At 41.2% G+C, this 23,275-nt stretch overlaps 4 protein-coding genes across 6 annotated transcripts in view; 2 read left to right on the forward strand and 2 right to left on the reverse strand.

The window, feature by feature from the left end:
• LOC119485570 (calcium-binding mitochondrial carrier protein SCaMC-3-like) overlaps positions 1 to 3,225 on the reverse strand; it is a 29,974-nt gene extending 26,749 nt beyond the window's left edge. For 2 of the 3 annotated variants that reach the window (XR_005206306.1, XM_037765237.1), the window contains exons 1-2: positions 2,893 to 3,225; positions 149 to 365 (exon numbers count right to left, since the gene is read on the reverse strand). Coding sequence is in view for 2 of the 3 variants with exons in the window: in XM_037765237.1 (XP_037621165.1) it covers positions 149 to 343 (195 nt within the window). In the remaining variant the exon portion in view is untranslated. The remainder of the gene's footprint in view (positions 1 to 148; positions 366 to 2,892) is intronic. The other variant, XM_037765238.1, reaches the window with a different exon arrangement.
• A 3,151-nt stretch (positions 3,226 to 6,376) lies between these two features.
• On the forward strand, positions 6,377 to 9,373 carry si:ch211-196h16.12 (regulator of G-protein signaling 5). Its single transcript, XM_037764632.1, is given in 6 exon segments — positions 6,377 to 6,534; positions 6,629 to 6,685; positions 6,764 to 6,816; positions 8,668 to 8,831; positions 8,911 to 9,041; positions 9,043 to 9,373. Coding segments are annotated over 6 exon segments (480 nt in total). The 5' UTR covers positions 6,377 to 6,490; the 3' UTR covers positions 9,074 to 9,373.
• Positions 9,374 to 10,707: 1,334 nt separating this feature from the next.
• LOC119485236 (transcription factor 7-like 1) lies at positions 10,708 to 12,636 on the reverse strand. Its single transcript, XM_037764631.1, has 4 exons — positions 12,465 to 12,636; positions 11,570 to 11,737; positions 11,265 to 11,372; positions 10,708 to 11,135 (listed from the first exon to the last, which is right to left on the reverse strand). The coding sequence occupies exons 2-4, from the start codon at positions 11,726 to 11,728 to the stop codon at positions 10,767 to 10,769; spliced, it is 636 nt and encodes a 211-aa protein (XP_037620559.1). The 5' UTR covers positions 11,729 to 11,737; positions 12,465 to 12,636; the 3' UTR covers positions 10,708 to 10,766.
• A 4,505-nt stretch (positions 12,637 to 17,141) lies between these two features.
• LOC119485235 (myeloid-associated differentiation marker-like protein 2) lies at positions 17,142 to 21,887 on the forward strand. The gene is made up of 2 exons (XM_037764630.1): positions 17,142 to 18,354; positions 20,149 to 21,887. Exons 1-2 carry the CDS (start codon positions 18,074 to 18,076, stop codon positions 20,798 to 20,800), a joined length of 933 nt encoding a protein of 310 aa, XP_037620558.1. The 5' UTR covers positions 17,142 to 18,073; the 3' UTR covers positions 20,801 to 21,887.
• Positions 21,888 to 23,275: the final 1,388 nt, after the last annotated feature.

The raw sequence follows: 23,275 nt of genomic DNA on the forward strand, positions 1-23,275 counted from the left end.
TTAAATGCCACGATATTAAAAACTGTATTTGTTTAATGTGCTATAATATATATGCATACTACACCTCACATACATGTCTCTGCAGGGTATCCCAGTAAACAAACTGGTGCGTGTGTGTGTGTGTGATACAGGTGTCCTGCTGTCTTACCTTCTCCAGGGAGCGTCTGGAAAGCCCTTTGCCCGCCAGCCCTGTCCGCAGCTCGAGGATGTCGATGTGTCCATCTTTGTTGATGTCCAGCTGATCAAACAGCTCAGCCCAGCGCTTCTTCCTCTCCTGGTCCGAACCAGGGGATCTGCTGTCCTGGCAGTGTGCCCGAGGGAACCAAGTCCATTGGAGTCCCATAACTGGTGCCAGTCAGAGGCAGCTGATGGAAGACAGGGGCATCAACTCAATCACCACAGCCTGACACAGAACAGTACTTACATCTACCGAAGCCTCCATCCCTTAATCACTTAACTTGTGCAGCAAATTCAAAAACTTAAAAAAAATAAGTGTAGTACAATCAAAGAGTATAGAAGCAAAGAGACGAAACACTGGTGTTTGTTTTTTTACATCAGCCGCTGCCGCCATTTTGGACTGAAAACGCTTATTACATTTATAATATTTTATTGTTCAACACAGGCCATTTCGGTAGAATATGACAATAGAATAGAAATAATTTTGTTTTACTTTTGTCCGGCACTTTTTAGGCCTTCAGTCCAAAATGGCGGAAGCTTAGCTTTGCTGCTGGGTGCTGATATTGCAATGGAACAAACAATTGACTTCTTGGTAATATACGTTCTTTGGTATAATCAATCTAATCCAAATTTGTGACGTACATTTACATTATTAGACCAGTGAATCCCAACCTAGGGGTCGGGGACCCCACAACGGGTCGCAAGAATATTCTGAGGGGTCATTAAAAGAGAACTCCACTGATTTAACATTGGACTCACAATGGACCTTTTTATTAAAATGGATTCAAATTGATGCAGCAGAACCAGAGATATTGTTTTCAACACAGTCTTCTTCCTTGTCAAAACCTGGCGCCTACATTACCCATAATGCAACTTGGCTGCCGACAGTTCTGGTGCCTTCAAAAGGGGTCGCGTTCACCATGGCTATATGAACGTCTCCTTCTTGTGGTATTCACGACCTTCTGAAAGCTCAGAGTTCACGGGTTGCAACGCGTTTGTTGACGTTGTCAGAAATGGCGGAGGCCTTGGAAGTAACTTGAACTTCGTAATTTTATAATATGTCTGAGGGAAATAATATGAAATTCCCAACGGCCTGATCTTTTTCCTCCGTCATTATGCTTTTGCATTTACTGCATTATGTTACCCGCTTGCTAGCTTGTTAAATTGTTAACTTCTGTGGCTTCAAGACGCCAACAGTAACGTTAATATTACCGTTGCTTAGCAGCGGTGTTCTCACGACTTAACCACTTGAACGCCAAGCATATCATGTACACGACTTCCCATGTTGTAAACACGAGCTCATGAGTTTCATTTGAAGGCACCATTCAATTGGGGATTTTATGCTATTGTTGGCTAACGTTGCCTCAAGCCTAAAGCTCCAAGCAGACATGAGGAAGTCTTTCTGATAGGATTGCTGTAAAAGATCATTTTAAATTTTTGGGACAACAACTAGGCTAGCCTATTCAGCTAGAATATAGGAACAATGTCACTCCCTGGATGAATGACCACATCTGGTAGACTTATGCAACCGGTGATATGGGGTCACAAGCAGACATAGCTTTGTTTTCAGGGGTCATAGGTCAAGACAGTTAGAAAGTTTGGTGTGGCTAGAGAGGCGATGCTCCAATTTTATAGAGCAACAGTGGAGAGTGTCCTGGTCTTCTCTGTCACAGTCTGGTACGGCAGCATAACCGCCTTGGAGAGGAGACCGTTAGAGAGAGTGGCGCGAACTGCCTCTAAAATCATAGGATGTGACGTCCCATCTGTGGCCTCCATCTATGCCACACGGATCAGCCACAGGGCGCAGGAGGTGATTGCTGACCCCTCCCACCCTGCTTGTTGTCTCTTCTTAGAGTCTGAGGTGTAGGACATCCCGCCTCAGGAACAGCACGTACCCTGATGCTATTAGGCACCTAAACTCTTATGCATAGGCTCTTTGCAGAAGGAATTGCCCTCCAGACAACACGCACTTTAGGAATGCTTTGCACTAGACACTTTAGGGGAAGATGTAATATGAAAAGGCTCTTCACAGTATTTTAGCATTTTAGTATTTTATCGGTCTGAATGATTGTATAAATGTAGGTGGTTGTCTGCTATGTACACTTTGTTTTTTATATGTGTGTGCTTTTGTCTTTTGTCTGTTTTTAATGAGCACTGCACCGAAACAAATTCCAATCAACTGTGGGTTGAAATGACAATAAAAGTATTGATTGATTGATTGATTGACTGATTAGGTAACCACTGATTTAGACTATGTCAGAGAGATTACAGTATATGTGGCTGGTTACAGTCTGGATATGCAGTGAGTTCCTGGTATTTTGTCCTACAACATAGTGCATAGGGGCAGCAGAGCACCACAGCCAATTAAAGTTGAATGAACAAGCTTCAAACGGTCAGTTTGTACCACAGGATCTGGTTTGTATTATAACATAATGTCTCTGAATATTTATTGCAGCTATTCTGGCAGCCACTGTTTTTAATTTCAATTTTTTTTATCAAGGTCTGAGGAATTCCTTGATTTGCCAAACACACTGTTGAGTGGAGCAATAACTGATGAATGTATTAGTTATTACTGATATATTAATAATAAAGCCATATGCTGGCTGGCGCAGATTAACGCAGCTTGATCCACATTTAGCCTCCTTAGTCATGCATGACTCAATCCCTGCACTACTGGTCCAACTAAAGAAACCATGAGACCATTTTGTGACTCACTCAGTGTTTCTATCTGCAGACCGAGCCGCCACCCATGCTGCTCGGTGCACAGGAACCGAGACTCAGGAGGAACCAGCGGGTCCGGAGCTCCGTGTCCTGGATCCCTGGACACCAAAACGAAGAGCTGCCGTCTGGATCCAGCAGGTCCCGAGTGTCTATCTGTCTGTCTGTCTGTCCTGTGGTCAGCACTATCGATGGATAGTCCGTCTTGTAGATTTCACAACAGACTGTTGTTGATGATGAAGGAAGCAGGAAGCGAGAGAAACGCAGAAACACTCCCTGCTGCTGCTGACGGCCAGCTGCCAGAGGATCCTACTGCTGCTGGCTGTGTGACAGCTGGGACACCACACACACACACACACACACACACACACTTAAACATTAGACAGCCTAGTGGCCACTACTGCTCGTGTCTTGTATCAGCCACTTATAGATATTGTTTATTATTTATATGATGAGCTTATTTAGCCCTGACATCATAGAGTCCTCACCCAGGGCTGTAGCCAGCTGGGTTTTAGAAATACTGAGGTCACAAGTCCAAGATGACAAATTCTGACCACACACCAAAAACAAAGTCTATAAAAATATTATTATTAATTTAGAAATTGTGTAAGGCTGTCAATCAATAAAATATTTAATTGTGGTTAATCGCATGATTAGTTATCGCATTGTACCTTAAAGGGAGATTTGTCAAGTATTCAACATGGGAGTTGACAAATATGCTGCCTTATGCAAATGTATGTATATATTTATTATTGGAAATCAATTAACAACACAAAACAATGACAAATACTATACAGAAACCCTCACAGGTACTGCATTTAGCATAAAAGTTATGCTCAAATCATAACATGGCAAACTGCAGCTGTCAGTGTGTCAGTGTGCTGACTTTTTTTTTGTTTGTTACCTTTATTTATTCAGGGGGAGGTTCACTGAGAACAATGCTCTCTTTTTCAGGAACGCCCTGAGCACATTCACACAGTTACACATTCACACCTGGAAGCTGCCCAGTACAACCAGTCGGATCTGTTGGCCACTGAGCAGCTCCACTGGAGCGGTTGGGATTAAGTGCTTTGCTCAAGGGCACCTCAGTGGTGGTAATGAGGGAGGGACTCGCTCAAGCTCGCTTCTCTAACCTTTATGCCACCACTGCCTTGACTATGACTTGCCCCAAAACTGCATGTGATTATCATAAAGTGGGCATGTCTGTAAAGGGGAGACTCGTGGGTACCCATAGAACCCATTTTCATTCACATATCTTGAGGTCAGAGGTCAAGGGACCCCTTTGAAAATGGCCATGACAGTTTTTTTTTACCAAAATTTTGCTTATCCTGCAACTAATCTTTTATAGTGTCTTTATAGTAAGCCTAACTTTTTTATATTTTTATTGTAATTTTTCTATTCTATATTTATGTTCTTGACTCTTGCAGCAGCCTACTCTGCCTGTATTTTTATTGCTGTTTATTGTTTACTGTATGCACCAAACACCAAGGCAAATTCCTTTTAAGTGAAAAACCTACTTCTCAACAAACCTTATTCTGAGTCCGACACATTATTATAGAAAATGAAAAAAAGCAAGTTATGCAGTGAAAAATTAAAATAATAACCCAGTGATATAATAATATATATACAATAGGTTATATATATTGATAATATATTTGTCCTTTTATGTAAAATTTTAGAGACAGCACCTTTTCTTGTAACAGAGTATTTCTACATTTACTGAAAGATCCCCTTCAGACATGATTATAACAAAATGTTAAAGGGGAACTATGCCCATTTTCAAAATTCATACATGTTATTCCTATGGGCTAAGACAGTCCAACAATATTAGTAAACATGAACAACTCTCTCCCAAATCCAAAAACTAGAGTGCTAAAACTCAAACTTGTGATGTCATAGGGTATAAAGTGTGGAGCTGCTCCGTAGACGATGAATTGGAGAGATGTTATAGATGACACTGAGAGCACCCAGGGGAATGATCTGAGTATATGGGAACATTTTCTGTTTCACAACTGACAACACTATATATATATATATATATATATAAAGTTCATTTGGGTATAAAAAAAGAACACAAACATTCTGTGGGTCCACAAAATCAGTCTCCCGTTCACTGTCTATGGAGCAACTCCACACTTTATACCCTATGACATCATAAGTTTGAGACTCACTTCTCTGGTTTCTGTCGTTGAGAGAGAGTAGCTCATGTTCACATGGAAATAACATATTGGAATTCCTCATTTAGGTGGCATTCCCCTTTAAAACCTTCCTCGTTGCCTACGAAAACAAACTGAGCACATACAGTCCATCATTCTGCACAGTGAAGGTGAAACGTCCAAGTGAAGGATAAAACACGTTTCTGAGTGAAGGGGGGCTTTAAGTAAAAGATCTGAGTACTTCTTCCACCACTGTTAATAACAACACAAGCGCTGCTACTTAGAGACTTTTTTCTCTCTGTCTCTTTGTCCCAGATACAAGACAGGCAGACAGGGAGGGAAAAAAATTATTCACTGTTACTTTAACTTGCTTACTATACCAATTTGGCGTTCTTTGGCGTTAAATAATCCAGCCACGTAACCATCCATTCATGAAATGAAATCGCACACTTTAGGATCCTCCTCACCCCGGGAATATGCACCAACATTAATAGTTTGCATTTAACAATGTAACAGGACGTGGAACAGAATAAATCCTGGCAAGTCATAAGCCAAACAACAGCTCATCGCACATTGTAAATAAATACAACATATTACAGTGATGTAATCCACCAAATCACACTTCAGGATATATTATTAATGATTTAATTCAGAGTGACAAAAATCAGTTTAATAAAAGCAGCGTATGTAAATGTAGCCGACTATGGCTGCTGCTGAAGTAAAGAAGATACCGGACGATTAATCGTCTCTCAGCTTTTTCCTGCTCCAAACTATCGTTTCTATATCGACCTCTAAATAACATGATTTGCAGGGATATATAGATATGCATTGCCTGCAGAGAGACACATAAGCGGTTTACAAAACAGACAAAAGTAACAAATCAGAACAAAATGAGAGAAATGAGTAAGGAAAAGGAGAAGAAAAACATAGTGGTATTATTGTTATTGCAGAAGTGCTGTATTTAATGATCTTGTCAGGTGTTTTTTTGTGGTATTTTCTACTCAGTGATGTTGGCAGCCCACCTGCCTCTCCTTCATCACTTTAATCTCTTGAGATAAACACTCTAAAGGTCAGTCTAGGTTTTGTTTAGGATTGAATTTTAAGACAGTTAATGATGCCTGACCACACACACAATGGAGCTCCTCCTGCTTTAATTATATGTGCTGATTTGCCTTCTATGTCCTGTTGACAGTCCTACATGGCCTGTAAGCACGTACGCATTCGCCTCTATTCAGCTCCCGTCCCATCTCTGCACCTGCTGGTCTGAGGGGAGCAGATTGACAGATCAGATAGCAAACAGGTCGGCTATATAAGAGCAGCACGCTGTAGTTTGGGAGTCTGACTGACTGACTGGCTGAAAAACTCAGACTATATTGTGGTGAAATACAGCTCGGTCTGTTCATTTTACCTTTGCAGGTTTCCTCAAACTACACGCCTCAATGTGCAAGGGGCTCTCCTACCTGCCCTCCTCATGCCTGGAGAGGTGAGTACGCAACTGGGTCATCATGTTTTCTATGTGAATAAGTGATTCCCTGATTGCAGAGTTTGTATTATGAAGTGTTGTACGTGTGTTTCAGGGCAAAAGGGATGCGGGTGATGCTAAGCCATCTGGCTGAAACACACCATAAGCACAAGTAAACCTACTGAAACCTTCATTTCAAATAAATCCACTCATTATCACAGTGAAGCTGATTGTTTGTGTGTCTTCTCAGGGTTCAGGATGGAAAAGCTCTTCAGGACCTGGAGACTGTGCTAAACAACAAAGGTAAGAAAGCTTTTTCCCCCTTTATTTATTTTTGCACCGCTTCCAAAGTCACTTCATTGTTTCAACAACACACACAAACAGGTGTTTTTCACAGAGGACATTTTGACAAGTCACAGTAGGAAAAGCACAAGTGTAAATGATGAAAAATTAATAAAGTTTGATTTTACCTCATTTAGCTGCTTCAGTTTCAGGGTGCTGGTATTTTGCATGCTGACTCAATGTCACAGCTCACTGGGACACCTGAATACAAGAGCTTTCGTTAATGTTATTCATACTTCTCCTAATGTGACAAGTCAAAATGTCTGCTGTGAAAAAGTATTTCATACTCTTATCAACATGGCAGTGGGCAAATACATGCTGTCAGTGTGTCAGTGCGCTGACTTGACTATGACTTGCCCCAAAACTGCATGTGATTATCATAAAGTGGGCATGTCTGTAAAGGGGAGACTTGTGGGTACCCATAGAACCCATTTTCATTCACATATCTTGAGGTCAGAGGTCAAGGAACCCCTTTAAAAATGGACATGTCAGTTTTTCTTTGTCAAAATTTAGACTAAGTTTAGAGCGTGATTTAGCCTCCTTCGTGACAAGCTAGTATGACATGGTTGGAACCAATTGGGCAGTGGTGGCCTAAAGGTTAGAGAGGCAAGCTTGGGACAAAGAAAAAAAAAAAAAGATTCCTTAGGTTTTCTAGTTTTCTAAACTGAGCATGCTACAACCTAAAAATTGCGAGTTGCGTTAATGCGTTATTATTGCGTTAACTTTGACAGCCCTAATAAGTATTAAAAAAAAGGAACGGTGGCTAATGTTAGCTAACTTTAATTAGATGCTGCTGTATAACTGATGCTACTGAGCCTGTTCTCTTGACTTACTGACTTCTCTACTTGTGTTACTGTTACATAACATTTTAGCATTTACCATTATTTCCATTAAAGGGTCCAGATGTAAGAATCAGAAATTGCTTGTTAACAAGGACACCTGTGGCCGTTAAGTCAACGACAGTCAGCGTCTGGTTGCTCGCACTACATAGAGCGAGCATCGGTCAAAACAGTGAGGCGACACCATGGATGTATTAAGAGAACTGGATACAGCGTTGTAGGCGGGGTCCCATTCATTCCTATGAAAGTTGCTCAGTGGCGCATGAAGCCAAAATGGCTCGACATCCGACCGGAAAAGTACCCGGATCTTCCGCATCCATTGGGCCCAGTGGCGTCCGTTCGTTCACAAGGCTCTGTCACGGGGTCATAGCCATCCCGCTGCCGTCACGCTGTCATGACGCTGTCGTCACGCTGTCGTCAAGCTGTCGTCGCGCTTTCGTCACGCTGTCGTCACGCTGTCGTCACGCTGTCGTCACGCTGTCGTCACGCTATCGTCATGGCTTGCTAACCCCGCCTCCCAGCCCTCGGTCTGGGTCTCATTCACATGAACGGAGGAAGGGAAATAACTCTGGATTGGGCTATTAGTGCGTTTTACAACTTCCAGGACCTAATGATTTAAACAAGGACTATTCAAGTGTTCGTACTGAGAAGTTGATTCACCTAAAAAAAATTATCCTCTGAGTAACAGATGTCTCTTTCCCAATGTAAACCTATGGGAAACAGTCTTTTTGGGCCAGCTCGGGGCCCGTTTTGATACCAAAAACCAAACGAATGTCCCTCCATGAATCGAAGGCCAGACCAAAGTTGATCCTAGTTTTTGCCCAACGTCGGTCACAGCTCTGATTTGATATTTGTGGCCTGAGTTGCTTGCAACATGCTTTTCCTTCTTCCCACATTGACTGGTCTCAATTTATATCATCCTCCCTCTGGCTCGTTCTTCTCCCTCTCTCACTTTCATTCGTCTCTCTCCCAGGCGGCCTGCAGGCGTTTCGTGGGTTCCTGCGTTCAGAGTTCAGTGAGGAGAACCTTGAGTTCTGGCTGGCCTGCGAGGACTACAGGATTTCTCCTTCAAACCTGCAGAAGACCAAGTCTGGCAGCATCTACAGCCAGTTTATCAACCCTGATGCTCCACAGGAGGTTGGTGGAGAGGAGAGTGATGTGATGTACGCAGTCAGGATAAAGAGTAGACTCTTCTGATCATCTGTTTCCCCCTCAGGTAAACTTGGACGCCGAGACCCGGGAGGCTCTGCTGAGTGTGACGGACTCTCTGTGTGCCGACACATTCAACGAGGCACAGCAGATAATCTATAATCTGATGGCGAAAGACTCCTTCCCGAGGTTCCTGCGCTCACTGCATGGAGGCCATTAAAGCTTTCTAAACATACACTGTTTATTACCACAGACCTGCTTTAGAAATAAGTGATGATGAATCTGTACCGCTTGATATGTTGATTGTATTTTATCACTTATTTTAGTGTGTTTCGTGATTGTTTTCCAGGTGGAAGTGCTGTCCTTCTGTCCATAATGCATGCTGTTATTGATTTTATGACAAAGAGTTGTAGACATAGTTAAAAAGTCTCACATAGAAACCTCAATTAGATGCTACACTACAATGTGCCTCTAGACTGTATAAGCTACAAGTGACATCCACAAAGGACTTAAATAAATAAGTATAAGTATTTAATGAAAATCAGTATTTTTTTTTTACATATATATTGTATGAGCACTATACACTATAAGCTTGCCAAACTTGTTCTGGCGCGGGCTGCTTGAGAGCATTATGTTGACATTAAAACAGTTCAAACAGTGTTCGCCCGTATCACTGGCTAGTCTGCGGTCACAGTGCCGGTCTGTCGCTAAATTGGTGACCTTGAGAAAATTTTTCCTTTGAAGATGGTGATTGGTAAAGACAACCTTGAGCATGCTTCCTTGGCTTTTTAGTCCAAAGCTAAAGCAAGGTACAATGGTGCATCATCAGTTCATCCTTGAGTCCAAGTGAACATTTGTGCCGAATTTGAAGAAATTCCCTCAAGGCCTTCCAGAGATATCGCGTTCACGAGAGTGGACTGGACGGACACGTACTTACAGACGGACGGACGGACGGACAACCCGAAAACATAAAACCTCCGGGCGCAGCAGTCACCGGCACCTAGGCATAAAAAGCTGTATAAAAGCTGTTTGTGGCTCCAGTGGGAGCTGCACTAAATGTGATAAATTGCCTCAAATTATATAATTTGAGTGAGCGCTGGTTGGGGCGGAAGACGACAAGTTTGAAAATGAAAAAAATTCTGGGGGTCTGGAGATAGAAAGAAGTGAGGTTACCAGACGTCTGTAGCCCGCTGCTCATCTCTGGTTGAGGCTCGAGGCTACCTTACCTGCTGTACTAGCATAACACAGCTGAATCTCTGACCGAACTGTTGGCGGTCTAGTGCAGTGGTTCCCAACCTTTTTCCTTAACGGACTCCTTTTCTATCATTGAGTAAACTGATGACCTTCTGTACACAACATAGTAAACAGTACACCACTGAGCTGAAGAACGAGTGAGAGCCGCTGCTTTAAAAAAATGTGTCTATGTAAAAATGTTATCAATATGACCTTTAACCCTGTACGGGTGATTGTATGCAGCAGCTCGCCACCCAGACCAACAGATACACGCACAGTAGACAGGAAAAGAACCACAAAACTAAAAACAGGTATAAGCTTAAAAACTATAATAGGAAAGGGTAATAAATATGTGAATAAAAAAATTGAATTATCTTAAAAAACAAGTTATAATGTTCATTTTTTGTTGAAACTGTTTTAGAGAGGTGTTAATTCAACTCTGTTTATTTTTGGAGGATGTAGTTTGCGGTGCTGTTAAAACTACTGTATTGTGTTATATTTGACTCAAATCTGTTGACCAGTTTAAACACGTGGCTGCTGTTCCCTTTTCTTGACGCTGTTTTCCTGTGTTGAACCAACAATATGATGGCGTTTAAAACTGCTTCGCTTGAATAGCATGACATGGGACAACTTTCAAATTAAAAGAATGTTCTTTTTATTTATTTATTTAATAAAGAACATGACTCCAGATCAGATGTCCATGTGTGGAGAGGAGGACAGCTGAAGCTGTGAGGGGAAGGTGGCTGCTCCATCATTGGGAGACACCTGTCCTCCTCTAAGTGTGCGGACTCTGTCTGTGTTTGAGTCGGTGCGGCAGGAGAGGCCAGCGACGTGGCCTGGAGGATTCAGCCAGCAGGCAGGGCCGACCTTATAGAGCTGTGGCAGGTGACACATGTCGCACACAGGCAGAGTCACTGTAGTCTGTGTTTGTGGCTGCAGCACCGGGACTGTCTCAGTGTGAGGAAGCGCCGCCGTCACAGCTGCTCGTGAGGAGGAAGGCTCCATCAACGCTGTCTGCACTGACACACACAGCCTCCGGGGCTTCTTATTCTTTTTGCCCTACACACAAAAACACATTTGATTTTCCATCAGATATCAGCTGATAACATTTCTTTGCAGTGACTGTGTTTCATCAGCTCGTGTTAGTTGAGTGTGTAGTGATATAAACATGTATGAGGGTGTACTTGCATAGTTATTGCTGCTTGTCCATTCAGGGTTTTGCTTGGCGTGGAGCAGTCTTTCCTCATTGGCCATGTCATAATATTTGACCTGCTCCTCACTGGTCAGTGACGACCACTGTGGACAGACAACAACACACTGTTAGCGCGCGCACACACACACACACACACACACACACACAGACTGACACACAACTACAGATGTGACGATTTAGAATTAGAGGATTTTTTTACAAGCTCTGCTGCAGAATTTTTGAAACTTTGATCGAGTTTGTGACACTGAGTGTCTCAAACATACGGAGCAAACACACTTACCACCTGTCCCAGCACTGTATTCACGGCCGCACTGCCTCTGCCTCCCATGTTTATTTGGGCATTCACATTTGCCCTCTGCTCCTTTATGAAGACCATGAATGCATTTGGAGGCTTCTTGACGTACGGCGGGTCTGCCTCCTGCCTTTCACGCTTTCCCATCTGGAGAATCTGCAAACAACAGAATTTTAGCTCCAACTCTGATTTGTTATGAAAAATGAGCTGACCCTGAAAAAATATCCACCTTTTAGATTTCTGCCCAAAATTATTTCTTTTTGGGTTTCAAAGCTTCTGGACAAATACTCACTAACTATTGCAAACTTCAGTGGATGTTTCTAATTATTACTGAATGACACCAAAAACCCTGACACACACACACACACACACACACACACACAGCCTTATCGCCTTATCTAAACATGTATAACTGGACACATAAATACAACTGAGCTACAAGAGTGAACAGCTTCTCCCTCTATTTCATATATTAATTTTTAACAGTCTCTTCTGCACTATATTCACTTTTTTAATAGTCCTGTATCACAGTTGTTACCCTGCACTATATTCAGTTTTAACAGTTTTCTTCATCTCCTTGTATTTTTATATCTGGTATATTTTTTTGTTCTTTGTACTTTGCATTACTAACTTTTTTAATGCCTTTTTACTAACATGTTTTGCACTATGGAACTGTGATGCTGGGAACTTGAATTTCCCTCTGGATCAATAAAGTTACTATCTATCTATCTATCTATCTATCTATCTATTTAAATAGCTCTAAATTGCAACATTTTTCTATTGCATTGATATCTTTCTCATACAGCAAAGCTACTAAACCTGCTATCTGCTGCAACCAAACAGTGGAGATGTTCAGAGTGAGCGTGGTGAACCGGGGTCTTACCGGGTGATGATGAGGAGGAAGAGAGGGACCGACGGTCAGGGGGTTATCTACAGGTCACTGATGGGGCAGGTAGGCCTACTATGGAGACAGAGGGACACACAGCTACTTACTGAAGAAATCAAGATTTTTACACAAGACGGTCCTCTAGCATCCGACATCTGAACTGCGCCCATAGCAACGGTCTGTGATGGACCAATCAGAATCGAGTATTCAATAACACCCACTCAATATACCCTTTCATAAATCAACACTCATCTTTCATGCATGTGATGTAACCACACAATCTTTACTGTAAACTGACACATAAAAACACAATACTGGACTTATCAGACATATAGCACCACAGGAACAGAAACTCGGAAAAAAAAGTTTGGAAATTTGTGTTTGGTGGATTACTTCTCTGTTGTTACAATGCTAATTGGCATTGTATTTTACATGGTTGGAAAGCCTGTTTATTTACCTTCACAATGATGTCCAACTTGTAAGGATCATGCATTTGTGGGATGAGCAGCACAGCTGATTGTGTGGGTAGCGCCCAAGAAAAATTTGCCAAAATGCTCTGCTAATGGTAAACAGTGTATTCTCCTGTTGGTATTGACTCTTGTTTTGAGTTGCTTGGTGGATTAGATGATTTAACTCTCTATCGGTAACAAGGAACAAACAAGACATATTGGCAATTTTACACTTTATTCATTTAATACACTGATTTCCAAACTTTTTTTTCCGAGTTTATTACTGTTTGCTTGTGTGTGTCATCCTTGAGTATCTGAATCTTCACCAGATCACTGTATGACAATGAGGAGACTGTATTACCAACATACATTTAAGCAATAATTGGGGGCTCATCACAAGGATGGGAAAGTCACCATCACCACGTGTGTCGTCTTCTCTGGTTTCTTATCCAGAAAAGTGTTGAACCAGGACAAAGTTACAGTCACTTAACAGCTTCACTAAACTGAGCTCTCTCGAATTATTACTTTTAGATCAATTGGAAGTTATTAAGTTGATTGATCAGGATAGAAGAGGTAAGGCCTGAGAAAGTTGTCATTTGTTCAGACTCTACTGCAGCTATTAATAGTTTGAATTCAAAAGAAACAAGAAGAGATGATTTATTGATGGAGATATTTACGATAATGCTGAGAATACAAAGAGTAAGTAAGCTCAGTAATGTACAGTTTTGTTGGGTTCCTGCTCATGCTGGTGTGGAAGGTAATGAGAGGGCAGATGAGATTGCAAAGAGAGCATTGAAATTAAATGATGATGAAATAATGAAAGTTTCTTTTGGAAAAGGTGAGGCCAAATCGTTAATAAGAAAGGCAGTGAGGGAGTTGTGGCAGAAGAAGTGGGACACGGATATCAAAAGGAGACGCTATTACAGTATACAGAAACCGTAGCAAACAGTAGAACCCATTTATAGAAGTTGAGCTATTTAACCAAAGTGGTGCTCAGCTACGTGAGTGCTGATTTTATTTGAGGAGACTAACGTATAGGTTAGTGGGAAGACACCCAAAATCTTGAGATACCCTTTACCGGAGGTAGAACAAAGCACAACAATGTATTTCATATTCTCTTAGGTCTCCTACTGTAACTAGCGTTAATAGTTTGTTTTAATGAGAAAGGCAACGTTTATGTTAATGTGACTCACTGTATGTGTAGTGTTTCACTGAGGGACTTTACATATGGCCTTTAATGTATCTGTGCACCTAGTTTAAACTATTGCAGTCTAATACAATAGCCCTGCAGTAAAGCCTACCTTCATGAAGGCTATGATGTTTCGTTTTTGGTGAAACTGTTAAATAGCAATTTTGTTTTCTTTTATTCTGTGAACCCTCTTTATGTCACAAAATATTGGTAACACTAAAGTTACAGTGTAACGCCATAAAATTAAACAACACTCCCATCTAAACAACAGCCTCCAAAATGACCACAAAGGATTTGTTGCAGGGCTGTGGTGGTAGATTGCATTAGTTTCAGCTTGATGTACCCAACAAACTGGCCACTGGGTCTATACTTTGTGGTCACGATCAAGATGAAAATATTGACCTTATTGGTTAATTGATCATGTTAAAGGTCGTATTAATAATAGTTTTATGATGATGAATCCTTTTTTTTTTTTAAATAATGCATCCATAGAGCTTTAGAAATGTGCCATATAAAAGTATCGCATTTAGGGACATACAGATACCTGGGCTTTGGATATCAGTCGATACCGGGTACCGATCCGATACCAGTGTTAATAATAATTAATTAATAAGCTGTATGCCTCACTGTGTGGAAGTGATTGGGATCATTCTTTTATGTGTTAGGCAACATCAGGCTTGACTTAAACATTGCTTTCCTCACTTTCGCTTTCACTCTCGGCTACAATTATTTATCTATTTATATGTTTCCATATTTAGTTATTAAAGAATGTATATCTCCATTACAATATTTGAGCGTACATACATACTGTGCAGACCTTATAATTTATGGATCTCATATAACCCTTTTGGCATTATCCAGATGCAGCTGTTGTATATATTTTTACATGACTGAGTGTAAAGTGTTGTGGAGCAGAGAGACCACAGACTCTCACACACCTGCAGGTGGAGACAAAGACCGGAGGACAGATCTGATCAAACCAGAGAGCGGAGGACTGCTCACTGAGGCTGCTGGTCATCATGAGATGTTACCATAGTTAGATAGATTAGAAAAAGCAGCAGTTTGGGAAATGGGTAACTGGAATTTAAAGTAAATGTTAATTATGGTAAATGGACTAACATTACAAAGTTTGACACAAAGTTTACTACTGAAAAAATAAAAGATGTCACCGAGCCTTCGCTACTACAACAGTTTATTACTTAGTCTGTGTGTTCAGTGTCCCAGAACACTATATGGTCCTCTCTGTTATGGGCTTTTGTCATTTGTTTGTTTCACATTTTGGAAAAATCACCAGCTTTGCAGTTCTCCTGAGTCCCTCATCAGTCACTCACTACATACAGTATACCGCTCCACTTGCTTTGTTGCCCTGTCAGCTCATCAGTGTTGCCATCTGATTTTCTGTCAGTGATTTTGAGCCTCTGGTGTCTGTTACCTGCCTGCCTGCCTTACTGACTCATTTGGACTCATTTTGCCTGCTCCCAGCATGGTCCGGTCTGCCCTCCTGCCTGCTTGTAAGCCCATGTAAACTTACTTTGGCAATAAATCACAAAACAGAGCTGTAAGGAGAGTGAATATTGGACTTAACATTCATCAGGTGACCGGAAACACAACTTGAATGAATGCTGTTGCTGCCCGTCTGCTGTGTATATAGATGACTCTTTGCTAACTCTTTGTTGGCCATAATAACTTTATAAGGTGATAATACATCAAAGTTGTATTTACAGTTTGTTATGCTGCCCCCAAGTGGCCAAAAATATAAATTAATACAACTTTAAATAATGAGCTCTGAGGTATGGATGATGCTGTATTGAGCCCCAAAGTGTTCATTATTTAATACATAAGACATTGTGTATTATTTAGGGTAAAAGTTAACGTAATAATAACGCGTTAACACAAATTTGTTTTAACACCACTAATTTCTTTAACGCAAATTGTGATTTTTAGGATACAGTGGGCTCAATTTTAAAGGAATAGTGAAGATACAGGCATCATATGCCAATTGGCATGGCCAATTTCAAAGGGGTCCTTTGACCTCTGACCTCAAGATATGTGAATGTAAATGGGTTCTCTGGGTACCCACGAGTCTCCCCTTTACAGACATGCCCACTTTATGATAATCCCATGCAGTTTGAAGCAAGTCAGCACACTGACACACTGACAGCTGTTGTTGCCTGTTGGGCTTGAGTTTGCCATGTTATGATTTGAGCATATTTGTTATGCTAAATGCAGTACCTGTGAGGGTCTCTGGACAATATGTGTCATTGTTTTGTGACGTTAATTGATTTTCAATAATAAATACATACATACATTTGCATAAAGCAGCATATTTACCCGCTCCCATGTTGATAAGAGTATTAAATACTTGACAAATCTCCATTTAAGGTACATTTTGAACAGATAAAAAATGTTTGATTAATTTGCGATTAATCGTGATTAACTATGGACAATCATGCGAATAATCGCGATTAAATATTTTAATCGATTGACAGCCCTAGTATTACTGGGGTTCATTTTTATATTATATTCAAAATGCTCTTTTTTATTTTATAATACCATGATTCACAAGTACATTTTTATTTCATGACACATTTTATTTATTTAATAATAATAATCAGGAGCTTAAATGATTTCTTAAATTATTTCACAATGTATTGGTTCATTAATATATTTGACACTATTTATTCATGTTTAATTTATAATGTATCAATTATTTATTTATAGAGTACTGATCTCTAGAGGCTCCATAGATGAGAGGCCTACTTGAGCATGAATTATTGGCTCTTGTGCAGAGGGGGTGGGGGTCGTTGAAAAACTGGTGATGAAAGCAGGAAGGAGTGTTAACCTTTAAATGCAGTTTTTTCATTGCTCAGATCTAACATCTCTCTGGTCATGTCAGCTATGTAATTTAATCTTATATTGGTCCTGATCTGTGCACTCTGTGACACCGTGGGATCGGTAATCGAACCTCATTCCACAGGGCCTGCAATGTGTCTGCGTGCCCCGACTCCACGCCCAACCACATGTACACATCCCTCCACCAACCATGTGCTGATGGCCCAACCCTAAATAACTTCCACTGTGGTGTGAGTGAACCTGCAGCACCCCTTCCTCACAGCGCAGAGAGGGACAGTGACGAAGGAGAAAGTGTGTGAGGAAGAGTGTGTGACAGAGAGAAGGTAAGAAGATGAGAGTTGACATTTGAGGAGAGCTGATGCGTGTCTTTGACTCACGTGGCCGCATGGATTCACACAGTGCGTGTTGAACAGCAACAGAAACCAAACAAATGTGGATAATAGATTCAAGAAGATCTGGACCGGACCATTTCAGCTGAAGAGTTGGAGCTGTTTCCCAGTAGACTCGACTGACGACGGCTGGATAAACATCCTGGACTTTCAGTTCTGAGTCTGGATATTAGTGATTGATGAGTCAGTGAGGTCTCTCAGCAGAGAGGTGAGTGTGTGTGCCTGCCTGGACAGCTTGAGCTCTTACAGAGGATCTCAAAGAGAGATTTCCCCTGTGTTTGTCATACGTTATGTCTGTGAAATGCTCTGATTCATCAACACAGAAATATATATAGAGTATCAGAAAGTCCCCACCAAGTCTGTAAACACGGCCTGGGTGGGGACAGAATAATGCACCCAAAGCCCAGAGCCCATCCACCCACACAAGGTACCAACAGCAGCTTCCTGACCATCTGGATATCCTGCCACACTTTCATCAAGGATCTAGAATGAGAAACACTCCAGGCTGGATTTGATCTCTGGATGTCATAATCACATCTTTTGCACCAAGACGCTTCTCAGTTCTTGTTTTTGTGGGACTGCTTTGGACTTGAGCTAAAACTTTGATCTGCTTAAGACTTCATCATCTTCTAGCGGACATCCAGAATCCTTCTGAGGTCCTGAAGGCTTTACCCCTTGAAGAACTCACTGCTGAATATTTATTTCTTCTCCCACGCTCACCCAGTTATGGATTCACAGGGTGGTCCATACCTCAACAAGAGGGCCCTCTGCTCACCTCTGGGTGCTGCCCGTCTCTGTCAGTTAGCCATGGGCTGTGCTGTGATTGCCATGGTAACCCACAGTGCCGGCTACAGTGGTTCACAAGGTGTGTTTTGCATGGCGGCTTGGTGCTTCTGCTTCGCCATGACGGTCGTGGTGTTTTTTCTGGACGCCACTCGCCTCTACAGCTGCCTGCCCATATCCTGGGACAACCTCACCGTCACATGTGCCGCCTTCGCCACGCTCATGTAAGTCACATGTTCAGGTGTAGCTCTGTCCTTCAGTTAAGTTTGGGGTGCTGATGTTCAGACTAAACTAGACTCATGGCTCTGCTTCCACATTTTTTGTTTGCATCATGTGAAAAAAATGAAAAATGAATGAAAATGACACTTTCACTTTCATCTCAACCCTCAATACCTCCATATACACAGTATATATATATATATATATAACAAATGTGTGTCCACCAATCCACAATTCAAATTCACTGCAAAGATTCATTGACTCATTTATCGTCCCAGACCGAGCCAAACTTTTAATATTGTATATTAATAACATGTTTATCGTAAGTGGAAAATTATTGAGGAATACTGTGTTAGATTATAAAGGTTGCCAAAAGTCTTACATAGTTGTAAGATATACCGTCGACGGTGTTAAAGGTGCTATTGATAATATTGATAACATTCAGCCACTAGATGTTACACTCCCTTCTCCGTTCCATTGCATTCACTTCACAACAAGAGGTTGCCAGTTTGTTGCACAACCTGCATATTTTTTAGTGAGTTTAGTGAGACTCAGACATGCAACATATTCTCATGCAACTCATGCTATGTATGATATCTTACAAAAAAGTTATTCCTCCTTTTTCGTTTGTTTTCCTACAAATATCCAGCAACACGTCAATATCCGTTAGTTACATGCACACAGTCTTTTCAAAATATACTTCCGTTTTCAAAGGAAACAACTTCCTTCGGTTTAGGCAATAAAATGTCTTAGTTAGGCTTAGGAAAAGATTGACTTGGTTAGGATTAGGCAACAAAAGTACTTAGTTAGGTTTAGAAAAAGATCATGGTTTGGCTTAAAATAAATGCAGAAGTGGCGTTAACTAAGTACGTAAGTTAACGTGACAAATAAATCAACTTTGACTTCTGGTTTCACACGGGACATGAACACAGGTCTCCTGTCCGGAAGTCCGGTATTTTTTGACCAACCCATCCATCCCAACTTCCTCCCTATGCGGCGTTCGCCACTATTTGTACTTCCTGGTTCACGAATATGTGAATTAAACACAAATTGATTTCGGGGGATATACAAATTACAGTGCATTACTTTTCATAGGTATGCTACGAACAGTGTATGAGACCAGCCTGAGACATGTGATACCAATGTCGGTTTACTATTGACTCACAAGCCTTGTTAGAAGTAGGAACCAAACGTCAGATGTCTTCCACAGAGATAAACAAAACATTCATTTTGGACCCACCAATTTTTTTTAAATGCTTAATTCCCAATCATACAACTTTTTTTTTTTAGGAAAAGCAATAATCTTATTCGGCACCTTTCTAAAGGCTCTGTGGATGCATTACTTTTTAAAAGATATTTGTCTAGATAAAAATGTTAGCATTAAGACCTTCACAAAGCTGTCATTAACACTAGCTGGTAAACGAAGCAGAGCATTTAACAGCTAAAGAGCCAGATGTTGCTAGAGAGCAAACCAGAGCTAAAACGAGAGTGAATATTAGACAAATGGACACAAACACAACTCTCAATGAATGCTAATGTTGAGGTGTAAATAAACCATAGTGCACCATATCAACTTTATAAGGTGATAATATGTTAGTGTTGTGTTTACAGCTTGTTGTGCTGCCCCAAAGTGGCCAAAAAAATAAATTAGTACAGATTTAATTACAAAAAAAATTGCAATTTAAGGTCCACTTGCTTTGTCAGACCTTTTAAATGCATCTCATGGTCTATTTGCCCCAACTATCCCTGGTTGGTGGACATCATATCTACACATGTTTTTCTGTCTTCTTCTTCTTCAGGTATGTGACAGCCTCTGTGGTCTACCCACTCTTCTTTGTCCGATCCGAGTGCCCCTACGCCGGCTGTGATGTCCGAAATTTCCGCATCGCTGTGACCGTCTGCTCCATCCTGGGTGCTCTGTCCTACGGGGCTGAAGTGGCCTTGTGCCGAGCCAGACCAGGCCAGGCTGTGGTGGGCTACATGGCCACCGTGTCTGGCCTCCTCAAAGTCGTTCAGGGCTTTGTGGCCTGCATCATCTTTGGAGCTCTGGCCAACGGGAGCGAGTATTCCCGTTACGCCGCCACAATCTTCTGCGTTGTCGTTTATGCTTTCTGCTTTGCTCTGACTGCACTGGTGGTCGTCATGACTGTGTGTGGGCGGACTAAGGCTGTGCGCTGCTTGCCCTTTGACCGCTTCGTGGTGGTGTGCACCCTCCTGGAAGTTCTGCTCTACCTGAGCGCGTCAGTGGTGTGGCCGGTGTTCTGCTTCGACACAAAATATGGCTCTCCATGGAGACCGTCGTCATGCCCTCAGGGGAAGTGTCCATGGGACAGCAAGGTCGTGGTGGCGGTGTTTTCCTTCGTCAACTTTGTACTGTATGTGACGGACCTGACCTACTCCCAGAGGATACGATTCGTCTCCTCACATGTACCCTCTAACTCACGAATGTAGCACCATATGGAAGCATATTATTATTATATTGGCTTAACAGGTTTAAGTTATTATATGCTTCACTGTTTTTGATTTTGTTTGTGAATCTTTTTGATATTTAAAGACACAGAAAATGTATTGAGGGGAGAGATGGATATGAGTCAAAGAGCCCAGGACATCACTGGTGCTACACATTGTCAAACACTGAGGTGCCCCATATTCGATGTGAAAGCACTGTGGAATTTTACCGCTACGTCCGCTCTCTCTGCCACGTCCCTCTGAGGTGACACCCCATCTCTTTAACTCACCCCTGCTGCCCTCTGAGGGATTTTGGGAGAGCCTCACCCAAGCAGCCAGGGCCCACTGGTATGTCCAGCCAAATCCTCATAAACCAAGACACTCCCGCTATTCTTGACCTGCAGCATAACACACACACACACACACACACACACACACACACACACACACACACACACTTGCTGCTGATATTGCGGGCTGTATTATAAAGTGTTACCAAGTCTTGAATATAAATAGTAAATCTAGCATTGGCATCTGTGGCATGCCTGCGAACCCCTCACCGGCGATCTACCGGCATTACTCAGGCTGCCAAAAATAAACACGAGCTGTCTGCACTCATATTGAAGCAGTGAGACAGCATTTATAAGAGGCCGCTGTCTTTAAAACCTCTTTATGAAACACTTCCTTCAGTCTTCAGTTTGACTGCCACGTTTGAAAACGCACAATATTCACAATTTCACAATTTCACAATTTCACAATTTCACCATTTCACAATCTGAACATGGTCATCGTGACCGAGGAATGTTTGCACATTATCACAGAAGATGGATCGTGTGACCTGTACTACATTTACACTGGCAGTTACAAATGATCTGTGTGGTTAGATGTTTTTTGTAGATTGTATTGAGACACTACTGGTACATACTAGTTTAATATGGACTTGAAATAATCAATATTTTTATATTCACAATGGATCAAATGACTATGTGTGGATATGAAAGGTTTCGCTCATTATTACCAGTGGTGGAATGTAACTAAGTACATTTACTCAAGTACTGTACTTAAGTACAAGTTTGAGGTACTTGTACTTTATACTTCTACTTCACTACATCTCAGAGGCAAATATTGTACTTTTTACTCCACTACATTTATTTGACAGCTTCAGTCACTAGTTACTTTGCAGATTTTGATTATCAATACAAATTATAAATCAACTAATAAATTATGATATATTATTATGGATTAAACTACGCAGCAGTATATAAAGTAAATACAATTAGCTCCACCTTTACCAGCTGAAACATTAAAGTGATGAACACATTAATGCATCAATAATTATAATCCAATATTATAATACACATTCTGAAATGAGTCCTTCTGCATAATGAGTACCTTTACTTTTGGTACTTTAAGTATATTTTGATGCTAATACTTTTGTACTTTTACTTAAGTAAGATTTTGAATGCAGGACTTTTACTTGTAACAGAGTATTTTTACGCTGTGGTATTGCTACTTTTACTTAAGTAAAAGATCTGAGTACTTCTTCCCTGCACTGATCATTACCAACACTGCAGTTCCCCTCAGCTTTACAGAGCGTTTTAGCCTCATTCAGCTCCTTGTTTTGGTTTTAAAGCTCGCAACTTTACAGTTTTGGTTCAGTCTCACCGCTCTCAACCGCAACATTGAGCAGCTGTTTTCAGTGATAAAGCTCTAGTAACCTATTATAGTCTACCTGTCCAGCACCGAACAACAGACAGACACAGTTAGCGACTAGCTGGTGAACATAGTGGCACATTTTAGCTAAAGAGACAGATATTTCTCTCAGGAGTTGGTAGAGACCAAAAACAGAGCTAAAAGAGAGTGAATATTGAACTTACAGTCGCCAAGTGACCAGAAACACGACTCCAGATGAATGATGATGTTGCTCTGTGTAAATAGGCAAGTGTTTGCTAACAAGTTCATCATATCAAAGTTATCAAAGTTTAGAAGGTGATAATATGTCAATGTTGTGTTTACCCCCAAGTGGCCAAATCAATGAATGCATATTCAGATATAACAATACAAACATATAAAATGATTTTATATGATAAAATAAAGACGTATGGTCCAAAAAATATTCCATATACCATGCAGGCCTGACTGTCTTTTGTATCTTGTGGTTTAACACTTTTTTTCTATCTCCATTTTATACTTAAATTTAAGATTCCTGAAGTCTGAGGATGTAATAGTCTGTTATTCTGTATACCAGCGCCACACAAAAGGCTGGTTCCATACACTATTCATAGCTATACCTACGAAAAGTAGGGCACTGTAATTCATGTATATCCCACAAAATCAATTTGTGTAGCCTAATTAGCTTAATCGTGGATCAGGAAGTATAAATAACATTTTATGCTGCATGGGGAGAAGGTCGGGGTGGAAGGGTGGATGGGTTCGATGGGTGGGTCAAAAAGTACAGGACTTTCGCCCAGGAGACCA

This window comes from Sebastes umbrosus, chromosome 3 (assembly GCF_015220745.1).
Source record: "Sebastes umbrosus isolate fSebUmb1 chromosome 3, fSebUmb1.pri, whole genome shotgun sequence".
NCBI classification, from domain to species: Eukaryota; Metazoa; Chordata; class Actinopteri; order Perciformes; family Sebastidae; genus Sebastes; species Sebastes umbrosus.